The sequence below is a fragment of the Danio rerio genome, chromosome 16 (assembly GCF_052040795.2).
Source record: "Danio rerio strain M-AB ecotype USA chromosome 16, GRCz13ab, whole genome shotgun sequence".
In the NCBI taxonomy this organism is placed as follows: Eukaryota; Metazoa; Chordata; class Actinopteri; order Cypriniformes; family Danionidae; genus Danio; species Danio rerio.
This window is the reverse complement of record NC_141036.1, coordinates 4,787,501-4,812,500: the sequence shown is the minus strand read 5'-3', so window position 1 is coordinate 4,812,500 and position 25,000 is coordinate 4,787,501. Positions and strand designations below refer to the sequence as shown.

The 25,000-nt window shown below is 36.4% G+C and overlaps 3 protein-coding genes, 1 long non-coding RNA gene and 1 pseudogene across 12 annotated transcripts in view; 3 read left to right on the top strand and 2 right to left on the bottom strand.

The window, feature by feature from the left end:
- Positions 1–7,562, bottom strand: part of LOC147840110 (uncharacterized) — an 8,144-nt gene extending 582 nt beyond the window's left edge. The window contains exons 1-3 of one of the 2 annotated variants that reach the window (XR_015510835.1): positions 6,020–7,562; positions 1,311–2,206; positions 1–1,110 (exon numbers count right to left, since the gene is read on the bottom strand). The exon at positions 1–1,110 is cut by the window's left edge and continues 582 nt beyond it. This is a non-coding gene — a long non-coding RNA (uncharacterized LOC147840110). Of the gene's footprint in view, positions 1,111–1,310; positions 2,214–6,019 lie in introns of both variants that reach the window. The other variant, XR_015510834.1, reaches the window with a different exon arrangement.
- arnt (aryl hydrocarbon receptor nuclear translocator) overlaps positions 1–19,475 on the top strand; it is a gene marked incomplete at its 3' end in the record, with an annotated part of 65,409 nt that extends 45,934 nt beyond the window's left edge. For all 4 annotated transcript variants that reach the window (NM_001441983.1, NM_001430813.3, NM_001441982.1 and 1 more), the window contains 1 exon segment: positions 19,445–19,475.
- On the top strand, positions 1,827–6,495 carry LOC147833252 (cortexin domain-containing 1 protein pseudogene; annotated as a pseudogene). 2 transcript variants are annotated; one of them, XR_015510824.1, is made up of 2 exons: positions 1,827–2,126; positions 6,150–6,495. The product of XR_015510824.1 is annotated as a cortexin domain-containing 1 protein pseudogene, transcript variant X1 (transcript). The 2 variants fall into 2 exon arrangements; XR_015510825.1 differs by having other exon boundaries at positions 2,099–2,126; positions 6,153–6,495.
- On the top strand, positions 11,560–21,659 carry mrpl51 (mitochondrial ribosomal protein L51). Of its 3 annotated transcripts, none has more exons than XM_087286320.1 (4): positions 11,560–11,706; positions 15,579–15,649; positions 16,785–16,892; positions 19,635–21,659. In XM_087286320.1, the coding sequence occupies exons 2-4, from the start codon at positions 15,580–15,582 to the stop codon at positions 19,829–19,831; spliced, it is 375 nt and encodes a 124-aa protein (XP_087142446.1). In that variant the 5' UTR covers positions 11,560–11,706; position 15,579; the 3' UTR covers positions 19,832–21,659.
- The window catches only part of tfpt (TCF3 (E2A) fusion partner), a 9,603-nt gene continuing 5,943 nt past the window's right edge, over positions 21,341–25,000 (bottom strand). Inside the window, 2 exon segments of the mRNA NM_001160707.1 lie at positions 21,341–21,616; positions 23,790–23,918. Coding sequence (NP_001154179.1) covers positions 21,542–21,616; positions 23,790–23,918 — 204 coding nt within the window. The 3' untranslated portion in view covers positions 21,341–21,541.

The following is a 25,000-nucleotide window of genomic DNA, read 5'->3' as shown; positions in this document are numbered from 1 at the left end:
AAAAAAACATTCAGTTCAGTTGAGAATGCGTGCGTACGTACGTGCGTGTGTGTGTGTGTGTGTGAGAGAGACTGTGTCTGTGAAAGTGAGAGATGGAAATGGTTTGGTTCTAGAGAGAAAAGGATCCGGTTCCCAGTTTTTTTTTCTGATTGGCCAGATAGGATAGCCACACCCGATGCCTTTCTGTTCTCTGATTGGCCCGATGGCCCTACTTTTCTCTGATTGGCCCAATGGCCCTACTCTTCTCCGATTGCCCGACTCTTCACTTATTGGTCTAATTGCCGTACTCTTCTCTGATTGACCCGATGACCCTACTATTCTTTGACTGGACCAATGGCCCTACTCCTCTTTGATTAGCCCAATTACCATACTCTGCTCTGATTGGCCTTACTCTTCTCTGATTGGCCCGATTGCCCTACTCTTCTCTGATTGGCCTGATGGCCCTACTCCTCTACAATTGACCCGATAAACATACTTTGCTCTTATTGGCCCTACTCTTCCCTGATTGGCCTGATTGCCCTAATCTTCTTTTATTGGCCTGATGGCCCTACTCTTCTCTGATTGGCCCGATTGACCTACTCTTCTCTGATTGGCCCTACTTTCCTACGATTGACCCGATTACCATACTTTGCTCTGATTAGGCCCTACTCTTCTCTGATTGGCCCAAATTGCCCTACTTGTCTCTGATTAGCCCTATGGCCCTACTCTTCTCTGATTGGCCCGATTGCCCTACTCTTCTGTAATTGGCCCAATGGCCCTACTTTTTTCGGATTGGCCCTAATCTTCTACGACTGACCCGATTCCCATACTCTGCTCAGATTGTTCTGGTGTGTCTTCTATGATTGACCCAATGTCCCTACTCTTCTTTGATTGGCCTGATTTCCCACACTTCACTGAATGGCCCAATGACCCTACTCTTCTCTGATTGGCCCAGTGGACCGACTCCTCTCTGATTGGCCCTAGTCTTTTCTGCTTGACCTGATTACCCTACACTTCTCTGATTTGCTCTACTTTTCTCTGATTGACCCGATGACCCTACTCTTCTCTGATTGGCTCGGTTACCATACTCTGCTCTGATTGGTCCTACTCTTCTGGGATTGGCATGATTACCTTGCTCTTCTCTGATTGGCCCAGTGGACCGACTCCTCTCTGATTGGCCCTAGTCTTTTCTGATTGACCTGATTACCCTACACTTCTCTGATTTGCTCTACTTTTCTCTGATTGACCCGATGACCCTACTCTTCTCTGATTGGCTCGGTTACCATACTCTGCTCTGATTGGTCCTACTCTTCTGTGATTGGCATGATGACCTTGCTCTTCTCTGATTGGCCAAATTGCAATACTCCGCTTTGGATGGTCTGATGTGTCTACTCTTCTCTGATTGGTCCACTGGCCCCACTCATCTCTGATTGACATCCATACTTTTCACCAGTTGGTCAGACGTCCCTGTTCTTTTCTGATTGGTCAGATGGCCTTGGTCTTGAGTGGTTGGTCAGATGGTTATATTTCTCTCCAGACCCTATTTCTCTCTGATTAGACAATATGTTTTGGTTGATTAATTGGCCAGATAGTCCTCTGATTGGTCAGGTGCTCCTTCTGTTTCCTGATTAGCCTAATGGCTCTACTCCTCTCTGATTGGTTCGTTCTGATAAGTCAGATGGCCCTACTCTGCTTGCTCAGATGTCCTCAATGATCTCTGATTGGCCAGCTTGCCTTACTCCTCTCTGATTGGTCGGATGTCCCTTATTGATCAGATTGCATTATCTGTTGTGATTCCAGTCCAATATCTGAAGTCATCCTCTTCTTCCTGGACGTCGTCTATATTTAGTCTGCGAGTGAGTTGCTGGATGAAGCAGTCCCACGTACATCAGTGCGGTGATGCTGAAGTGTCCAGCCGTCCATCACAGGTCACACATGAAGTGGACTCTAGTGTTTCTCCAGCAGCCCAAAGGGGTGTTTTAATGCCATATAGGGCCTGATCGTTACCAAACTCCTCTTTAACTATTCATTGGGGACGCAGGTGCCAAGTGTTGGTGTGTGTGTCTCTCAGGCCAGAGGAAGACATGCTAATACCGGAGATAAGAGAACACGTATCCCTGACCGCCGACAGGATCCCAAACATCCAGGTATTGCTTTCAAATCTCTTCATTTTCAGCCGATCGCGAAACTAATTCAGACAATCAGTTGCATGCAGTTCAGCTCTCACCTGTGTACTATAGTCATTAATACAGGGCTTCAGTCTGAATGTTTTCAAATGTATTATACTGTATGTTATAGTATTGACAACACTTTGTTAAAGAATGCTTGATTTATTTTCACATTTAAGCTGTACTCACAGGGAATAAAATAGTATAGTAATAATTTCTAGTACTTACTAGTGTTCTCGAACATACTATAGTAAAATGTATTATGTTTTGTATATATTGTAGTATTTACATCACTAAATGCTTCTTTAAAGGCTTAAAATGTAAAAAATACTATAGTAATTTACAGTAAATTAACTGATTTATACTGTATATATTATAGTATTGACAACACTTTGTTAATAAATGCTTGAGTATGTTTCACCTGTTTAATACTATAGTAATAGAGTAAATACTAGTGTTCTTGAACCATACCATAGTCAAATGCATTATAGTTTGTATATATTGCAGTATTTACATCACTAAATGCTTCTTTAAAGGCTTTCAACATTAAAATACTATGGTAATTTAGAGTAAACAGTGTATTTTAATCCATACCATAGTAAAATTTATTATGTTTTGTGTATATTGTAGTATTGACATCACTAAATGCTTCTTTAAAGGCTTAAAACGTAGAATTATTATAGTTATTTACAGAAAATTAAATGAATTATACTGTATATATTACAGTAGTGACAACACTTTAACCATTGCTTAAGTTTCACATGTTAAACTGTACCCATAGGGGGAAAATACTATAGTAATGATTTAGAGTAAATACTACTGTTTTTGAACCATACCATAGTCAAAGTTTGTATGTGTTATAGTATTTACAACACTTTGTTCTCTGTGCTTTTTGATTTAGTTTCACACATGCTTAAACCATACAAATACTATAGTAATTTATAGTAAACAGTGTTTTTCAATCTATACTATAGTAAAATATATTATGTTTTGTATATATTGTAGTACTTGCATCACTAAATGCTTCTTTAAAGGCTTAAAATGTAAAAAATACTATAGTAATTTACAGTAAATTAACTGATTTATACTGTATATATTATAGTATTGAAAACACTTTGTTAATGAATGCTTGAGTAAGTTTCACCTGTTTAATACTATAGTAACAGAGTAAATGCTAGTGTTCCTGAACCATACCATAGTCAAATGCATTATACTTTGTATATATTGTAGTATTTACATCACTAAATGCTTCTTTAAAGGCTTTCAATATAAAAATACTATGGTAATTTACAGTAAACAGTGTTTTTTAATCCATACCATAGTAAAATGTATTATGTTTTGTGTATATTGTAGTACTTACATCACTAAATGCTTCTTTAAAGGCTTAAAATGTAAAAAAATACCATAGTAATTTACAGTAAATTAACTGAATTATACTGTATATATGATAGTATTGAAAACACTTTGTTAATGAATGCTTGAGTAAGTTTCACATGTTTAATACTATAGTAATAGAGTAAATCCTAGTGTTCTTGAACCATACCATAGTCAAATGCATTATACTTTGTATATATTGTAGTATTTACATCGATAAATGCTTTGTTAAAGGCTTGCAACATTAAAATACTATGGTAATTTACAGTAAACAGTGTTTTTTTAATCCATACCATAGTAAAATTTATTATGTTTTGTGTATATTGTAGTATTGACATCACTAAATGCTTCTTTAAAGGCTTAAAACGTAGAATTATTATAGTTATTTATAGAAAATTAAATGAATTATACTGTATATATTACAGTAGTGACAACACTTTAACCATTGCTTAAGTTTCACATGTTAAACTGTACCCATAGGGGGAAAATACCATAGTAATGGTTTAGAGTAAATACTACTGTTTATAAGCCATACCATAGTCAAATGTACTATAGTTTGTATATATTGTATATCGGTGCTTCTTGATTTAGTTTCACACATGCTAAAACCATATAAATACTATAGTAATTTATAGTAAATAGTGTTTATTAATGCATACTATAGTGAAATGTATTATATTGTATATATCGTAGTATTGACAACTCTTTATTAATGAAAGCTTGATTTAGTTTATAGTATTTACAACACTTTGTTCTCTGTGCTTTTTGATTTAGTTTCACACATGCTTAAACCATACAAATACTATAGTAATTTATAGTAAACAGTGTTTTTCAATCTATACTATAGTAAAATATATTATGTTTTGTATATATTGTAGTATTTACATCACTAAATGCTTCTTTAAAGGCTTAAAATGTAAAAAATACTATAGTAATTTACAGTAAATGAACTGATTTATACTGTATATATGATAGTATTGAAAACACTTTGTTAATGAATGCTTGAGTAAGTTTCACCTGTTTAATACTATAGTAATAGAGTAAATACTAGTGTTCTTGAACCATACCATAGTCAAATGCATTATAGTTTGTATATATTGTAGTATTTACATCGATAAATGCGTCTTTAAAGGCTTGCAACATTAAAATACTATGGTAATTTACAGTAAACAGTGTTTTTTAATCCATACCATAGTAAAATTTATTATGTTTTGTGTATATTGTAGTATTGACAACACTAAATGCTTCTTTAAAGGCTTAAAACGTAGAATTAATATAGTTATTTACAGAAAATTAAATGAATTATACTGTATATATTACAGTAGTGACAACACTTTAACCATTGCTTAAGTTTCACATGTTAAACTGTACCCATAGGGGGAAAATACTATAGTAATGATTAAGAGTAAATCCAAGTGTTTTTGAACCATACCATAGTAAAGGTTTGTAGATATTATAGTATTTACAACACTTTGTTCTCTGTGCTTCTTGATTTAGTTTCACACATGCTTAAACCATACAAATACTATAGTAATTTATAGTAAACGGTGTTCTTGAACATACTATAGTAAAATATGCAATGTTTTGTATATATTGTAGTATTGACATCACTAAATGCTTCTTTAAAGGCTTAAAATGTAAAAAATACTATAGTAATTTACAGTAAATGAACTGATTTATACTGTATATATTATAGTATTGACAACACTTTGTTAATAAATGCTTGAGTAAGTTTCACCTGTTTAATACTATAGCAATAGAGTAAATACTAGTGTTCTTGATTCATACCATAGTCAAATGCATTATAGTTTGTATATATTGCAGTATTTACATCAATAAATGCTTCTTTAAAGGCTTGCAACATTAAAGTACTATAGTAATTTACAGTAAACAGTGTTTTTAACCCATACTATAGTAAAATGTATTATACTGTATATGTTATAGTATTGACAACACTGTTAATGAAGGCTTGATTTTTTTTTCACCTGTTTAAACTGTACCCATAGGAATCAAATAAAATAGTCATAATTTCTAGTACATACCAGTGTTCTTGAACCATACTATAGTAAAATATATTATGTTTTGTATATATTGTAGTATTTAAATCTCTAAATGATTCTTTAAAGGCTTAAAATCTAAAATACTATAGTAATTTACTGTAAATTAAATGAATTATACTGTATATATTATAGTATTGACAACACTTTGTTAATGAATGCTTGAGTAAGTTTCACCTGTTTAATACTATAGTAACAGAGTAAATACTAGTGTTCCTGAACCATACCATAGTCAAATATATTATAGTGACTGGAAGTGATTGAATGTTATTCATATTATTGGTTAAATTACCCATTAAATTTTATTATATTAATGTCTATCCCTCAATGTAATTATGAGTGTCATTCATATTATTTATTAAATTACACATTAAATAGTATATACTCTAACCCTCTCAGTAAAAACAGTAGTTGTTGTTGTCATAAATAATTATCATTAACCTCCAGCTGCAGATGTATCCCTTCTGAACACAATAAATGCCTGTAGTATTTCTGCTGTGGGTAGTAAAACAGGCTATTTTCTGTGTGTGCTGGAATGTGAGCCTCATCTGATAGATCTGTTTTACACCAGCAGGAGCACAACACCGCCAGCTTGGGTTGCATTGGACTGTGTCAATTCATGGGATCTGCTCTCATCGCCAAGACAAAAGTAAGACCAGACTCTTCACGTCTCGGGAGTTTATGAGTGAGGATCATGTGTTTCAAAGCTTTGAGCTGATTCCTCCATCATCATCATGGATCTTCCTCTTCCGGTGTCCCGGCTGGATGTGGATGTGGACCTGGGCTTCGCTCTGTTTTTTTTGGTGCTGCTGTGTTTGTTTCTACTGGTGACAATGGTCCGCTGCGCTCAGATGGTCTTGGATCCGTACAGCGCCATCTCTGTGTCCACCTATCAGGAAGAGCAGGTGGAGGGATGAAGCTCCGTGGAAAAATACTATGGTAGTTTATAGTAAATGCTGTAGTGTTTTTGAACCATATTGAACTGTATGTGCTGTAGTATTTACAACTTTATTGATTAATGCTCCAGGATACGTTTGTGAACTGATAAACACTGTAGTTTTTCTACAATGTGAGGTTAGTTGTTTATATTTCTATAGTTGTTGCCATAGCAACTGTAGAATCGCCACAGGAGATTAATTCAAGTACTTTACTGTAGTTCTTTTCACCGTAGCAACTGTAGAATCACCACAGCAGATTAATCTAAGTTCTTCACTATAGTTATTGTTACCATAGCAACTGTAGAATCACCACAGCAGATTATTTCAAGTACTTCACTATAGTTCTTGTTACCATAGCAACTGTAGGACCGCCACAGCAGATTAATTCAAGTACTTCACAATAGTTCTTGTCACTGTAGCAACTGTAGAATCGCCACAGCAGATGAATCTAAGTTCTACACTATAGTTCTTGTTACCATAGCAACTGTACAATCACCACAACAGATTAATCCAAGTACTTTACTATAGTTCTTGTTACCATAGCAACTGTACAATCACCACAGCAGATTAATTCCAGTACTTCACTATAGTTGTTGTTACCATAGCAACTGTAGAATCGCCACAACAGATTAATCCAAGTACTTCATTATAGTTCTTGTCACTGTAGCAACTGTAGAATCACCACAGCAGATTAATCCAAGAACTTTACTATAGTTCTTGTCACCATAGCAACTGTGGAATCTCCACAGCAGATTAATCCAAGTACTTTACTATAGTTCTTGTCACCATAGCAACTGTACAATCACCACAGCAGATTAATTCAAGTACTATACTATAGTTCTTGTCACCATAGCAACTGTACAATCACCACAGCAGATTAATTCAAGTACTATACTATAGTTCTTGTCACCATAGCAACTGTACAATCACCACAGCAGATTAATTCAAGTACTATACTATAGTTCTTGTCACCATAGCAACTGTACAATCACCACAGCAGATTAATTCAAGTACTATACTATAGTTCTTGTCACCATAGCAACTGTACAATCACCACAGCAGATTAATTCAAGTACTTTACTATAGTTCTTGTTACCATAGCAACTACAATCACCACAGCAGATTAATTCAAGTACTTTACTATAGTTCTTGTTACCATAGCAACTGTAGGACCGCCACAGCAGACTAATTCAAGTACTATACTATAGTTCTTGTCACCATAGCAACTGTACAATCACCACAGCAGACTAATTCAAGTACTTCACAATCGTTCTTGCATTACCATAGCAACTGTAGAGTCGCCACATCAGAATAATTCATGTCCTTCACTATAGTATGGTTCAAAACACTATATTATTTATTATAAGTTACTATAGTATTTGTTTCATGTGGGATCACAGCTTTTGGCTGCCCACATAACTGTAGTTATTTAAGTTCACTAGAGTAAATTGTAGTGATGAGGTCATTTGTTGACTACACTATAGAAAAATAAATACATGAATTACTCTAGTACATTTTCTCCAGCTGTATTACACTTCCTGCTGTGCCCAAAATGAGGACAAATATGAGGGTCATTTTACCCTTCATCACTTCTAAAGGCATTTTAAGCCAGGGGAGTCCAATCTCATTCCTAGAGGGTGTAGCTCCAACCTGCCTCAATACACCGGTCCGGAAGTTTCTAATATATCTAGTAAGAGCTTTAGGTGTGTTTGATTAGGGTTGGAGCAAAACTCTTGGCCCTCCAGGACAGAGTTTGGACATGCCTGATTTAAGCCAATCAGAAACTCTGTTTTCACTCATTTGAGTGCTTGCTAAAAAGATGAATGACATTAAATCATTGTACTATGTTATGATGCACACAGAACACACAGTTCTACATAAAGCGACTCTTTTAAAATATTGTCACTTATTAATACTCATACATTTATAGCAAAGTGTAAAAACTATAACAAACTAAATACTACACTATGATACAGTCTACCATTTTAGCTCTGGTGTAGATTGGACAGCAGCAAATTAATATCATAAACATTGTCCACAGTCAGTTGATTAGTGCTAATGTTGTATTGAAGTCATACTTGAATGCAATTTCAGTCTCAATAGTCAAATTAGCGTGGTAAACGATATAGGGAAAGTTAAAATCAACGAATGTACGAATATAAAACCATTATATCCTCTATCTGAAGCAGGTCTGCTACAGTATTTACCACAGTTTATCAATGAATTCAATAGTATGATGCCGTGAGATGCTGTAAAATTTACTGTAGCAAATATTATACAGTTGAAGTATGAATTTTTAGCCCCCGTTTATTTTTTTTCCCCAATTTCTGTTTAACAGAGAGATTTCTTCAACACATTTCTAAACATAACAGCTATAATATCTCATCTCTAATAACTGATCTATTTTATCTTCGCCATGATGACAGAAAATAATATTTGACTAGATGTTTTTCAAGACACTTCTATACAGCTTAAAGTGACATTTAAAGGTATAACTAGGTTAATTATGTTAATTAGGCAAGTTATTGTATAACGATGGTTTGATCTGTAGACTATCGAAAAAAACATAGCTTAAAGGGGCTAATAATATTGACCTTAAAGGTGCAGTAGGTGATCTGCCAAAATGCTAACCGCTTAGCATATTATCTTTGGACGGCAGGGAGGGACTGTGATTCAAAGCCACGCCTCCTGAAATCACCAACGCGCGCACCGCGTCACAACAGCAGACAACCCCCTAGTTCATATCATTCGCCAGTTAGAAATGTAACAGTTAGTCAGTGTTGGCCGGCGGCGTGCAGGAATTACATTTATTACTAAGCCACACTTACATGCTATTGCAGAGCGAGTATTCAGAGTAGCATGGTAAACAGTATAGGGGAGCTGTCATTAGCTATGTTTCCATCCACCTATTTTATGCGCATTTTGCAAATGCGCATAAAAAAACCAGTTGATGGAAACGCCATGATGCGCATAAATTTTGAAAATGCGCATAAAAAACAGTTGATGGAAACGCCATGATGCGCATACATTTTAAAATGCGCATAAAAAACTTATGCGCCTAACTGGGTAGGATAAACTTTTTATTCGATAAGAAAAGATGCGCATAAACTGCGATGGAAACACTTTTACCGCACAAACTCCAGCATGCGCATTAAAAAAGGTCATGTGATTTTGTTAAAAGAGATCATGTGATGCTTAAAATGTGTGTGAATGGACAAAACGTCAGGCTGAGCACATTATAAAACATCTGAAATGTTGTTTTGGTCATTATAAAACGCCTTACCGTTTCAGTATTAATGTTATTATATTATTAATGACCTCCAGAATCAAGAGCGCCTGCTCCGCGTCTGACACCTTCAAACGCCACTGCGCGCTCACTGCTTGTCAAGATTGTCTTCTGAGGCGCATTCATTTAGAAAAGATTGATGCAGCTTCTCCTACTGCAGCAAATGCAGTTTTTACTGTTGATATTTGGCTTCAGTTAATCAGGAAGTGACGATTTTGTTCAATTTGACTCGTTGGATGGAAACAATGCTTCATTCGCACAACTTTTATGCGATAATACAGTTTTGCGCATAAAGTTTATTCGCATTTTTGGATGGAAACATAGCTAGCGTTCAAAAGTGACCCAATGCAAATATAAAAGCAACTTCAGCTCAGTAAAGCAGGCTAGGCAGAATAGCGCTATTCACTGATGCTTTGTCGTTAAACTAAATAAGAAAATACATTAACCATGCTGTAAAATGTCCCTTATGAAACTGGAAAAAGTTCAATCTTTCGCCTGGAGATTTCAGAGGCTGAAGAACACACATGTGCATATCATAGCCTGTAAAATATAGGTGCATAAGCCATTTATAACACAACACAATCTAACATCAGCTGAGCCAGACTAAAATAGTTTTAAAACAGAACATCACCTGTCTAACAGTAATACTTCAGCCATGGTGTCGTCCAGGGGCGGACTGGCCATCTGGCAATTCTGGCAAATGCCAATTTTTAAATATGGGCCGGTCAGTTTTTTTTTTTTTTTAATGTATTGTTTTTACGTGGAGGCAGCTTTTATCTCTTGCTAGATGTGATATTATGATGATGATGATAATAATAATAATAGTAATAATAATAAATGTTAAGCATTTGGACCAATATGCGACGGCCGCCTGATTTCAAGATGGGCCGACCCCATCCGAGGTTACCATAATCAAACCAATTACGTTACGTTAGCAATTTTTAACGTAATCAAAATCTGGCAAGAATGTCATATTATTTCACCATCTGTACACCAAAATAAATAGTGAATGTGCGTGTCCGTGGGTGGGGCTATGTCGGTGTGGTTATGTGGGCTGATGTGGCTACAGTGCCAGGGCTGAATTTTTGTCCCAGTCCGCCCCTGGTGTCGTCCCTCCTCCAGCGTGCTAAAGTAACTCCAATATTGATTTTCAAAAGTTTCAATTCAGCATTTGATTTCACCGCGTCTGTGATTGTCTTGTGAACGCGCAGTGGCGCTTGTGCAGGCGTGCACACGCGAATGGCGGATCTGCGTGAAAGGAGATGCGCAGAAGTCCAAATCTGCATTTGCTGACAGACAGTTTGAGCTACTTATCGAAATTATCGGCCCAACAATATTTAATTGGACCAAGTTTTTTTAGTTTTATGCCTTATCCAGAATACAAAACTACAGGTAAACGATAATGAAAACACATGTAGATCATTTACTTTAATCAGTACTATTGGACTGTGAAGAGACTTTCAACCACAACAACAAATAATGTTTCTGAAGACAATCACCTACTGCACCTTTAAAATGGTGTTTAAAAAATTAAAAACTGCTTTTATTCTAGCCGAAATAAAACAAATAAGACTTTCTCCAGAAGAAAAAATATTATAGGAAATACTGTGAAAATTTCCTGAATCTGTTAAACACCATTTGGGAAATATTTAAAAAAGACAAAAAATCAAGGAGGGGCGAATAATTCTGACTTCAACTGTATAATATCATTATATACTATAATAAATCTCCTATGGTGTTTTTCATGTGGGTTCAAGGAGGACTGCTAAAGCAGAAATCAAGAACACAACCTAAATCTCTAATCTCTCGGACTGAAGAAGGGATCAGAGTGGCAGTTTCTGGAAGATCTAAGCACACGCACTACTGAGCAGCACTGTGTATAACTGACACCGATTGTTTATTAGGTGAGTACCAGGGTAAATGGAGTGCTGCACTCAATATTCTGTCGTCTATTTTTGGTTCAGTGAGTTTTAACTGTATTAACTGTAGTGCTGTGAAACTCAAAACCACGCAGATGGATCTTATTACACTTTTCCAGCTGATCACATGAGCTTTCTGCACTAACACGAAGTACATACAGTAGCATAAGACGAGCTTTGTGTAGAGTTCAAACTGTATCTATTATTAATTAATATGCATATAGTGCAGGCTTTCATTTATGCTTGCTGAAGGAAGGCTAAATATTACACACAGTGCTCAGCATAATTCAGTACAACCTGCTTTGAAAATAAATACTTTCCTTCATTTTTAAGTGAGTATATGCAGTGTATTTTGGTGAATTTAAACAAAACAGATTTATTAAACATATATATATATTAGAGATGGGAAGATTAACCGATATGTATCGATACGCGGTCATGCGCGTGCACGATGCGAGTGCATCGGTAGAGCAGCAGAGGATGAATGAAATTTTGGAAGCAAATCGAGATGCATCGATTTTTGCGAGATGCATCGGTTATTCCAAGATACAACTTATATTTTTAATATAGAATGTATTTTTTATTTATTAACAAGTGTTGTCAACCTGTTTTTGGCGCATAATTTAATCGACCTACATAAAGTATGCATTAGCAACGGGCTTGCGGATGTGTACACTTACACTACAACTCATCAGGTGTGCGGATGAAGCTAGTGGAGCGCCCTCAGAAAGCGCGAGAAGCAAAACAAACATTTTTTCCTCACTGAGTTTTAAATCTAAAGTATGGCAACATTATGGATTCTGCAAAAAGGATGGACGACTTGACAGGACAGATGCAATTTGCAAAATGTGCCTCGCATCTGTAAAATACACGGGCAGTACGACGACTAATCTGATATCTCACTTGAAGTGGCGCCTTGGTGTTGTTGTGGAAGCATCTTCCAGTGTTCCTGCATCCCCGGCTTCCTGCTCTGCTTCAACTGTAGCTACCAGCTCCAAAAGTGGTGAGAAAAGCATTGAAAGTTTTCTCCATGCGCAACAGTTCTGCTCACTCTACGCCAATAACGAATGCTATTGCATTGTTCATCTGCAAAGATATTCAGCCTAGTGTCACGGAGAACGAAGGTTTTAAACACCTCCTGTTCATTTTTATTTATTTATATTTTTATTAGCGTGTTGTTTACAGTGACAGCGATGCTTCAAAGCAGCATAACACTGCTAGTTCACGACCTTAAGTTTTGAATATTCAGTGGCACAAAATATCTTTGTAAAACTTGTTTTCATAGTTGAAAAGTTAAATCACAATTCTTGTTGTGCAATGGTAAACCTTTATGTTGAAAGAGTGCAAATATATATATTTATAATATATATTGCACTTATACATTCTGTTTATCTTGAAAATACTTAAATAATATGTGCTATATGTTCTAAAATGGCCCTCTACTGTAAACTGACACTCTGGCTCTGAGAGAAAAGCCAGTTTGTAAAAAAAAGTCTTGGTTTTACTTGGTTAATAAATAATCAAACTCATTCAATGGCACAGCATCCTTTCTTACATCATCTCATAAACTTGATCTAATTAGTGCTGAATTATCGCATCGTATCGTGATATGGGTGTAAATCGTATCGTGTTGCATCGCAATATGTCATAAATGTATCGCTAATCGGATCGTATTCTTTGTATCGAGATGCGTATCGGATCGGCATTATAGCTTAGATGCCCAACCCTAATATATATATATATATATATATATATATATATATATATATATATATATATATATTTATCACCAAACATATCATGAAATTAAAAGATGATACAATTGAATTCAAGCAAAATATTGCAAAAATAAATTACAACCTACAAAATTTCAACTAAATATAAATTTTTATTTATTTATTTTTTTGCTTCTCTTGATTTTTTCCTCTTTTTAAGTTTGTATTTAATATTTTTCTCTAACATATCCATTTGGCTGTGCTAGTTTTCGGAGCATTATCGTAAGTTATTTTCTTAGATCACTCTCCAGTTTTGGCTTCAGTACTGACATGCAGTCAGATATTTCGCCGAACAGATCCGCCACTTTTGGTGCTCATAAACAGTCATAAAGCCCTCGTGCTGCAGGAATGAGGAGGTCTGCTGAAGGTGCAGCTGTCGTGCAGTGAGGGGTTTGCGTATTTAATAAACTACGGCAGTTTGCGTTCATTGAACAGTAAGATTGATTAATAAATCCATATGAAACAGTCCCTTAAAAGTCATGTCTCGCTTTCAGTTTCGGCCCAAAAAGTGAAGCCCAAGTGAACCGCGCTCAGGCCCACCTCTTCCAACAGGGCCAGGGCCGGCCAAGTGAACCGTGCCTGAGCCCAATTCAGCGCACTCACACTTCTCAAACGATCCGGGAAACGGGCCTGGGCACGGTTCGGATAGCCTAGTGTGAGTGCGCCCAAAGACAAATAGTGCTCATATTATGTACATAAAATATGACACGTTTCAGCAATCGTTCCATAATTAGGAAACAGCAATAAAATACAAACAAAAGTTCTCGAAATTATAATGGTTTCATAAGTAAAAAACACAAAATATCCACTCCCTTAAAATAGTTTTTTTTAAATAAAGAAAATATATATTAATAAATATATATTGAAAAAAAATAGTTGTAAAGTTGGCTCTATGTCAGGGGTTCCCAAACTTTTCAGGCCGCGACCCCAAAAATAATCATATCAGTGGCTCGCGACCCCCATTTTTCAAGGTGGTTGTACTGTAAATATGTAAACGTTGCAGACACAACTATAGGCAAATATAAACATGAGCTTATTGACAACAAAAAAATGCAAGAGTCCATAAGCCATATAATGTTTTTTAAAGTCATTTATGGATTTAATAACATTTTGCTTTTAAAATTAAAGGCTGATGGCTGATTGTTATTTTTATGTTGCTGTTACTTTAATGCAACTATTAACTATATTCTGTCGGTTATGAATAAAATATGGTAATTCTAATAGTTTAATAAAATTTATTTGAGTTTTGGATATCACCAAGCGACCCCTTGTCATTGTCCCGCGACCCCCCAGGGGGTCCCGACCCCCACTTTGAGAACCACTGCTCTATGTAAGTAGGGAAATCATATTAGCAGCAAATGACAATCAGAGTACAACATTGTTCACAGTGAATTAGATAGTGTTGATGTTGTTTAGAAGTCATACTTGCATGCTAATTCCAATCGAATATTCAAAGTAACATGATAAACAATATAGAGACTGCTAAATGAACAAATGTGCGAATATAAAACCAACTTTACCTCTAATATTGTAAATATCTCATTCAAGGACATGATGTATGCTGTAGAATGACTACAATTATTTGGGTATTTTATCACTAAAAATGACCTTGAACATTAGTAGGTGATAGAGGTTTATTTAAAATATATATATTTTAATTAGAAACTTAAAAAATGTATTTACCTGTAAACTAGATCGACATCAAGACCGGTGTAGATAAAACTTTAAAACACGGACTTTTAATTTGAAACGTTAACGTTTGGACTTCTATTGTGAAAAGCGTGTAATGGCGGCCTGGCTCCTACACTAGTGTGTACGCATGGGAAATACAGCCGATTTGCTGCATTTATCTGCAGGATTTCAGGAGTTTTAAATTATTAATCATCCGACCGTCGGTTAAAGTCTTTCCTCAGAATTATTATTCACAATAATAAGGTAAAGACTTGTTGTAAAGACTGTTTAAGCTGGATTTGCTGTGGTTGCGCTCGCGACTGAAGGTCATCATCCACTGAACATGAATTATGTTATATTAACACATTATTGCAGAAATTAATATTTCTGAATGTGTGTGTGTGTGTGCAGCATGTCTGTGTTTGGAGGATTGTGGAGGAGCGCTGTAAACTTGTGTCAATCGTCGAGACTCTTCAGCACAGGTCAGACATCACCCGTATTCATAACATATAAATTAACGTTACATGAAAATATGAGGTAAAGTTATATGAGAAGGAAGTGTGAACCACCTCCACTTGTATGAGGTAAAGCTGGTTTTATTTTCGAACATTTAGACTTTCTGCTTAATAATATAATGTCAGAAAAGTATTCTTTGGAAATTCTTATTAGTGTAATTATAGTAGCAGTCAATGACTATCAAAGTGCAACATTGTTCACAGTCAATTACATAGTGCTAATATTGTTTTAAAGTCATCCTTGCATGCTATTTCATATTCAATATAGCTTGGTAAACAATATATGGGCCATTAAATGAACGAATGTGTGAAGATCAAACCTACTTTACCTTAATATGGAAAACAGACAATGACTTTAATCCTACTATGGAAGTCAATGGCCTTTTCCCAGGAGTTCTTCAGTATATCTTGTTTTGTGTTCATAAGAAAGAAACTCTTTAGAGTTTAGAACCAGTTGAGTATGAGTGAATGGTTAGAATTTTTATATGATATAGTATAATTTGATGTAGGGCTGCACAATATGTCGTTTCAGCATCGATATCTGCAATAGTCACATGGCAAGATCTGCAAAGTTTAAGTTGAGGTTATAATAACCAGCTAATTAAGCTAAAGTAAATTTTTGTATTAATAATAAATTATATTTTAAAGATTTTTTATTATTATAATTTTTTTTCCCCTTAAAACAAGCTGAATTATCTGCCAGTGGGATAAGGAAAATAGTCTTGTTTTAGTTTGAATTCAGTTCCAAATAAACAATTAAATACAATAATCTTTCTTACACTTTCCAACATGATCATTTTTTTGTGTCCAAAGTTTTCAAACTCTCTTGAAATCCTCAATCAAAGACCGTAAAAACACATGCAAATGATAAAGTTTCACTCTATTATGGTCAAACTTACAAATCACATGTGTTCTGCAGCTCCTGATCACCTATAATCCAGACTCTCCATCGCATACCCTCTGATAATGTGACTATTGCAGATGCGCACATTGCGACATCGATGCTGAAATCATCTATTGTGCAGCCATATTGCAATGTCAGATTAGTTTTCCAGTATCGTGCAGCCCTAATTAAATGCATTTATTTTGCATCGTCTGTCAGGCTCCTGTGCTCGAATACGAATGCACGCCATTCCCAAACTCAAAGAAGTGGACCGCTGGACGGAGAAGAGGAGCATGTTTGGGGTTTACGATAACATCGGTATTCTGGGTGAGCAGGACACATCATATCAGTATTCATTATGGTCATGCTTTTATTTTGCATTGCGGATTTATCAAATGTTATTTTTAACATTCAATGACACGTTAATGGCTTCTTTAAGTATGAATAATAGCTTCTTGTAAGTTTAACCACTTGAAATGATTATTACTAATTTTGTAGGTATAATATCAGACTCAAACTCAACTTTATGATCTCATTTACAGCAAGGTGCGGTAACACAGGCGAAGTTCCATGTACACATTAACAAATCATTACCACACAACATGCATCTTTAAGGTGCATCTCCCTCCCCGCTGGACTTATTTAATGACCACCATTATAGAAGAATTTCTAGTTCTGCAAATAGGAAATCTAATGATGCTGATGGCAGCAGCTGAAACATTAGCTATGTTTCCATCCAAAAATGCGAATAAACTTTATGCGCAAAACTGGATTATCGCATAAAAGTTGTGCGAATGAAGCATCGTTTCCATCCAACGAGTCAAATTGAACAAAATCGTCACTTCCTGATTAACTGACGCCAAATATCAACAGTAAAAACTGCATTTGCTGCAGTAGGAGAAGCTGCATCAATCTTTTCTAAATGAACGCGCCTCAGAAGACAATCCTGACAAGCAGTGAGCGCGCAGCGGCGTTTGAAGGTGTCAGACGAGGAGCACAGGCGCTCTTGATTCTGGAGGTCATTAATAATATAATAACATTAATACTGAAACGGTAAGGCGTTTTATAATGACCAAATCAACATTTCAGATGTTTTATAATGTGCTCAGCCTGACGTTTTGTCCATTCACACACATTTTAAGCATCACATGATCTCTTTTAACAAAATCACATGACCTTTTTTAATGCGCATGCTGGAGTTTGTGTGGTAAAAGTGTTTCCATCGCAGTTTATGCGCATCTTTTCTAATCGAATAAAAAGTTTATCCTACCCAGTAAGGTGCATAAGTTTTTTATGCGCATTTTCAAAATTTATGCGCATCATGGCGTTTCCATCAACTGTTTTTTTATGCGCATTTGCAAATAGGTGGATGGAAACATAGCTACAGAGTACAGTGAGTGATCCAGGGTGCATAGGACACCCTGAGCTCTCTTTAAGACATGATTATGGTAAATTAGCATTGGACCAGTTTGATTAAAACTGATGATCTTGCCTGCCACCTTCATCAGGCTGCTCAACCCGTTCTTGTTTAACACAGTCAGATTACCGTACCAAGCTACACTGCAGAAAGACAAAACAGATTCAATAAATTGTTTATTAAAGAGCTTCATCATAGAGGTACAAACCTGAAACCATCTAAATTTCCTCAGAAAAAAACAGTCTTTGATGAACTTTTTTATAGACAGCCTGTTGAAATTTCAACATATTGTTAATATCGACCCCTAGATATTTATGTGTCTACAATTTCAATGTCCAAGCATTTAATACTCCACCTTCCTGTAATCTATCACCACGTCTTTTTTGTTTTATTTACATTCAACTGGAGAGAAAATCTATTACACCTGGGGCCTGTTTCAGAAAGGAGGTTAAGTTTCATTTTATTGACAATGATGTATTTATTGTACTGTAAGTGTATATTGTATTTGTTATAACTGTTAAATGTGTTACTTCCTGCCCAGGGACTACAGATGTAAATTAGCTTTATAGCTAACTCTGGCACAACATGTCATGCTGTACATTGTCCCTGTATAAATAAACAAAAAGAATAAATAAATAAAAATAAAAAGTGAAAACTCAGTATTTTAACCCTGAAATGTGAGAAACTCTGGGTTTTCCTTTTCAAAATGGCAGGTTTGTCAAACTGAAGAAAACAGGGTAAGCCAAGCCTGTTTCTGAAAGAAAGGTAGCTTCAACTCAGAGTCAGTTACTGTGGTCACTTACTCTGTGAACCTAACCTGGTCAGGAGCAGGTTTTATTCTCTAAACTCTGAGTTTCTGTCGGTCTCCTCCCCTTTTTTTAAAGACGAAGGGGTATTGCGCACCTTAGCTTTACATTTCCACCAATTTATTTTAATGCTCATTTTGGAGATGTGCATAAAAACGGCTGATGGTTAGTAATGCTATTTTTCATTGCACAACAATTAATCTGTCAGGCTCTTTGGCTAAAATAGAGAAATCACGGTTTAATTTGTCAATATTAGATTATTTAAAAATTTCACTTCTACTGCTGTGCATGAGCTAAGCTGTTGAATGGTCAGTGTATGAGGCGGCTAGGCTACGCTAGCTTTAATTTTGATTAATTTATTCTCTAATCGGTTGGTTGCCTGTTATGTGGTGAATATAATCCTGTAATGCATACTGCAGTCCTGATTTGTCTGGCCTTCTCGGATATCTCGCCTGTTCGCCAAAAATGACTTTATATCCCTGGCAATGTCTGACACTGACGCTTACACATTGTAAAAGCCGTGCCAGGCACGAAAGCGTGACAGGCGTAGCAACAGTAACTAAGGAGGGCAGGGCTTAGGGAAGGGTCAATTGCTCAGTTGTAGTGAACTACATCATTGGAAATGATGCTTCTACATAGGAATTGTTATCAGAACAAAAATGTTTCTGTTTTATTTTGTTTATAATAGTTTTAAATAGGCCAAAATAAAAAATGCCGAACAGCTTTTATAGAACTCCCAAGTTTTTGCTCTTAAAGGGGGGGAAAGTTAAAGAAACGGAAGAAGGCAGCATGTTTGTGGAGTTGCATGATTAAGAAGCATCTCTGTCTGTGTGTGTTGGTCTGCAGGCGACTTTAAAGCTCACCCTAAAGACATGATCCGGGGTCCGGTGTGGGTGCGCGGCTTCAGAGGAAACGAGCTTCAGCGGCTGTTGAGGAAGAGGAATATGGTTGGAGACCGCATGATGACGGAGGACCGACACAACCTGCAGAAGAGGATCAGTCACCTGTACCGCCGCTTCAACAGACACGGCAAACACAGATAAAGAGAGATACATACACACACACATACATGTTCATATGAAACAGCAGGGGGCCTCTATTACAAAAGATTGAGCTTGAGTTCTGTACGCTGAACACCACCACACCTGTACTGATACACACTCATTCATGTGTTGACAAATGTTCATTAAACTGTAGAAATTGTGTGTGTATTACAAAATATTGAGCTTGAGTTCTGTATATTAAATTGTTTATTAAAATAATCAAATTATTAGTCATAAAATCCACTACAAACACATATGTAGTCACTATCTATTAGTGTTTGTGGTGTGTTTTATCACTAATATCGAACACACAATCATGTTGTAGATCTGGGGTCCGTTCTTCGTACGTGGATTACTCAGTTAGCTGGATTTGGATGTTGACGATTTGACATGATCCAGGATCGTTTCGTTCTTCAAAACTGATCTGAGAGTTGTTGTCATAACAACAGTTCTGCTAGCTCAAATCTGGTAGGAAGCAGGTTCAATTCATAGAAACGGGATTATATCGGCTCAGTTCAAGCAAAGATAATACTGAAAGTATGTACCAAATTCTGATATTTTCTTAAATTAGTAGTTATATACACTTGGGAAAATACACATTTTTTCAAAACTATATAAAGTTATAGTCATTAATAAAATAAATAAAGTTATATATATTAATAAAACTTATGGAATCTGCACCCCTGAAATGAAAGTACAAAGACTGCCACCTGGTGGTGCAAAGAGAAAACTTATTGATATGAACTTTTTAGATCGCTTCAGTACAGTTTGTGTATGGTTATAGAAATGCACAATGTGACTTTAAAAGCAATAATACTTTTATGCATTCATGTTTTGACAGATATGACGGTGATTTGATGCTTCAAAAAATTGCAGATATCTAACTGCGTTTGTAAACATCCAGTTATTCTTTACACCAATTAAAAAACGGCTACTATAATACTACTATGGGTACTATAATAAGGAAAATCCGCTCTAACTGTAGAACTGAATAAACTGCTCTTGACACATGAAAGGGTCAAGCATGCAGCCCACAAGGTGTAAAGTTATTGTGTATCATATTTAACAAACCGTTTCTAATTAATTTGATGTAATTTTGCTCACATGGATAATTGAATATTAATCAGATGATGTCATTACGCTGCTGTGCCGTCAGCCAATCGTTTCATTGCTGATCATTTCGGGGATCGATAGATCTGTCCTTCACAACACACGCAGCGATCTCAGATCAGTTCATTCAGACATTCTAATCTGATGCACAAACTTGTTTGAAGAACCAAATTAGCCAGAGATCAGTTATCAAGATTAAAAGATCCGGGATCTGCCAAATCATCTTAGGTCATTTAAGCGAGGTATGAAGAACAGACCCCTGCTCACTAAACAGCACTGTCAGGAGGCCTGGATTACAAAACATTGAGCTCGTGTTTTGCATGCTGAATTAAAAATGTTTGTCAAAGTATTGGTCAATGACTGCCTCAAAGGCTGTTTCTGACACAAATGCAAAAAGGATTTAGCCTCATCATTTTATTTCCTAATTCTGACACACACAAACATTGCAACGTATGAACAGCATAAGCGTGAGGAGAAAGTCCTGATACAGGATGTGAACAAATTCAGACATGTAAGGACTTTTTTTTTTTTTATCCTGTGTTGTACAAAACAAAAGTCCCGCAGTGACTGACTTCATGTCAGAGGTGTTGTTTCTGCTGATCAGTGAGAGAGTGAGTTTGGACTGGGGAATCCACTGAACTGAGCCTCCGTCATCACCGGCTGCTCCGACTCGATCTGTGTGAAGCAAACACACATTAAAACCAAGGTGTTTCCAAAATGCCCAAACTACTGTTGTGTTTTGAAACTATACTATGTCTGAATTAAGTAACATGCGTTCATTGAGGGTCCTGTGAAGTGCTTGGAAATGTGCATTTTTTTAAATTCAAAGTTTGATGTAATCTCATATAGAAGAGAGGGCGGGACATAGAATAAAAAAGCAGCCAATAGCATTTGTTTTTCTCACAGCTGTGCGCCAGTGAAAGTGGTGGAGCTCAAGCGCATCAAATGAGAAGGGGGCGGGGCATGTGAGACACTAGTGAGCATTTGATTGGTCAGAAGATTTGATGAAAAACTGAAGTATGAGGTGACCTGGAAAAACTCAACTATGGGGTAATGGGTTAAACCAGGGGTGTCCAAATTCAGTCCTGGAGGGCCGGTGTCCTGCAGATTTTAGCTCCAACTTTCAACACCTCCCTGGAAGTTTTTGTATACCTAGAAAGAGCTTGATTAGCTGGTTGAGGTGTGTTTAATTGAGGTTAGAACTAAAATAAGCAGGACACCAGCCTTCCAGGACCGAGTTTGGACACCCCTGGGTTAAACAAATGACCAAATACTGTAGTTTATCCATGGTCTGAAACAGACGTGACCTGTGGATTAATACATTTTTTACTGGTAGATTACCTAAATCTTCTTAGGCTTTCCTGTAAATTATAATGACGACGGAAATAGAGGGGCTGTAAAATGTGTCTTTTATTAGTTTTTATTTTTATTAGAGTGTTCCTTTAAGATAAATTCACATTGAAACCAATTATTTCATTCGGTGTTCAGGGGATAGTTCACCCACAAATGTTAATTGTGCCATTATTTACTCGTCATATATGTGTTTCTTTTTTTAATCTTCTCTTGAACACGAAGGACAATATTTTGAGGAAAGCTGGAAATCCATTCCATTGACTTCCATAGTATTTGTAATTCCCACTAAGTCAATGGTTAGAACATTCTTCAAAATATCTTCCTTTGTGTTAAAAACAAACAAACTCAAAACTAATTTGAAACAAGTTAAAGGGCACCTTTGATGAAAAATTAACTTTTCAAGCTGTTTGGACAAACATATGTGTAGGTATAGTGTGTAGACAGTCATATTGTGGTGATATAAACACACCCAGTCCTTTTTTTTTTTTTTGTTTTTTTTTTTTTAACAACATAAAAACGGTGGACCAATTGGTGCGGTTTTCAGACCAACCACAACTTGACGTAGGAGTGTGGTCCCCTTGCCCACCGAATTAATTGACAGCTGCGTATTAACATCTCTCTAGCAACGTGTATAATCATATCAACAAGACAGGACGTGCGCAAAGCAACCGGGAATAAAGGGTCTGTTCAGTTCGCTAGGATCATCAGTCACCATCAAATGTGATCAAGAAGAGTGAGTTTTACAAGTTTAACATGTTTTAAAACAGAGCATGTGTGTAATGAATTACAGAGATTTACTTCAGCTTTACTTTATCAACACAGCCGCGTGTCAGGACAATTATAAAAGACGCTTCAATCCCGGTTTGTGGACGTTAAACCAGGATTATTTTGTACAATAACATAACAGATATCCACACAGCAGTGGAGATACACCTGTGTCCTGTCACATATGCATGCTAAAAGAGTGCAAAGCTAAACAAGCGCTACATAACTACATTGTGTGTGACTCATCGATGCAACTCCACAACAAATACTAATTGATCAAGTTCTTACTGTAGTATGTCTCTCAAACATTACGTGAGATCTGCTTCCTTCATGTCTGTCTGTTGTCTGAGGCAGCCGAGGGTGGAGATTAATGCATGCTGGCAGGCACGTGGGAACGGTGGGAGGGGAGGACTAGCCTTAAAGGCGCAGTACAAAAAAAGAGAGCAACAAGCTGTTTCGAGCTATAAAACAGAAACTTCAGACAGCTATGATAAAAAATCTGATGGGTGTTTTGAGCTGAAACTTAACAGACACATTCTGTAGACACAAAAGACTTGCATTAAATCTGGAAACAGGGGTAACCTAGGTGCCCTTTAACAAATGAGTAAATGACATTTTTGGGTGAACTGTCCCTTTAATATTTAACAACCGCACTGTGTTTTTGACCATATCAATGCAGCCCTGGAGAGTTCAGGAGCTGTAAAATCTTTAATAGTCTTTATTTATGTACCTGCGTGTCTCTGTCCTTCTGGAGCCGGTGTCTCTTTCTCTTTGCTCCTCCAGTGGACTGAGGTGGAAATGTTGGGGAAGAGACGTCTTCATCTCCACCGAGAGCTGACTCTACAGCCTTCCCTTCATCCTGGACACACACATTCAACTCGGATTTATTTGTGTAGCGCTCTTTACAATAATTACTGTTTTAAAGCAGCTTCACGAAAGACTCACATTACATGATTGCAATTAAATATAAGTTATTATATACAGATACAGTCAACCTGCAAATTTACAACATATAGGTGATGTCTGTGTGTACATGAAAGGTTTATACCATAACTTCACTTCTAGATAGAGTTTGTGATGATGATGCATATATATATATATATATATGCATCATCATCAATACAATGCCAGAACTTTTAAACATCTCACGTTTTTTACATTTGGCTGACAAAAAATGGTCTAAAAATAATGTTATAATTCTCTGTTTTGGTGCAGTGATGATTAATAGTCAGTTTTAAATACGCAAATCTAATACATGGTCAAAAAAAACTGCAGATAATTAATATATTTAAACAAAGCTGCAATTTAGAATGATTGAAAATGAATATGCAACATGGTACTAGTGTGGTGTACCTAATAAAGTGGCCAGTGAGTGTATATACACACACAATAAAGCTTTGCCGGCAACGCGGTAGCGCATTAGGTAGAAAAACTGCCTCACAGCAAGAAGGTTGCTGGTTTGAGCCTCGGCTAGGTCAGTTGGCGTTTCTGTGTGGAGTTTGCATGTTCTCCCCGTGATCAAATGGGTTTCCTCTGGGTGCTCTGGTTTCCCCCACAGTCCAAACACATGCGCTACAGGTAAATTGAATAAGCTAAATTGGCCGTAGTGTGTGTGTGAGAATGAGTGTGTATGGGTGTTTCCCAGTAATGTGTTGCAGCTGAAAGGGCATACGCTGCGTAAAACATGTGCTGGATGAGTTGGCAGTTCATTCCGCTGTGGCGACCCCAGATTAATAAAGAGACTAAGCCGAAAAGAAAATGAATGAATGCATCTTTGCCTGATAATATTATTTAGTTTGTTAATGTCTTATACACTTCATCAAAAAAGGAAGGTAACGATGGAGAAATATTACATCTCTTTTACTCTAGGTACAAATAGAAAAGTTACACTCAGGACATTCTTGGTATGCAATGTATAATATTTCAGGACATATCTTGAGA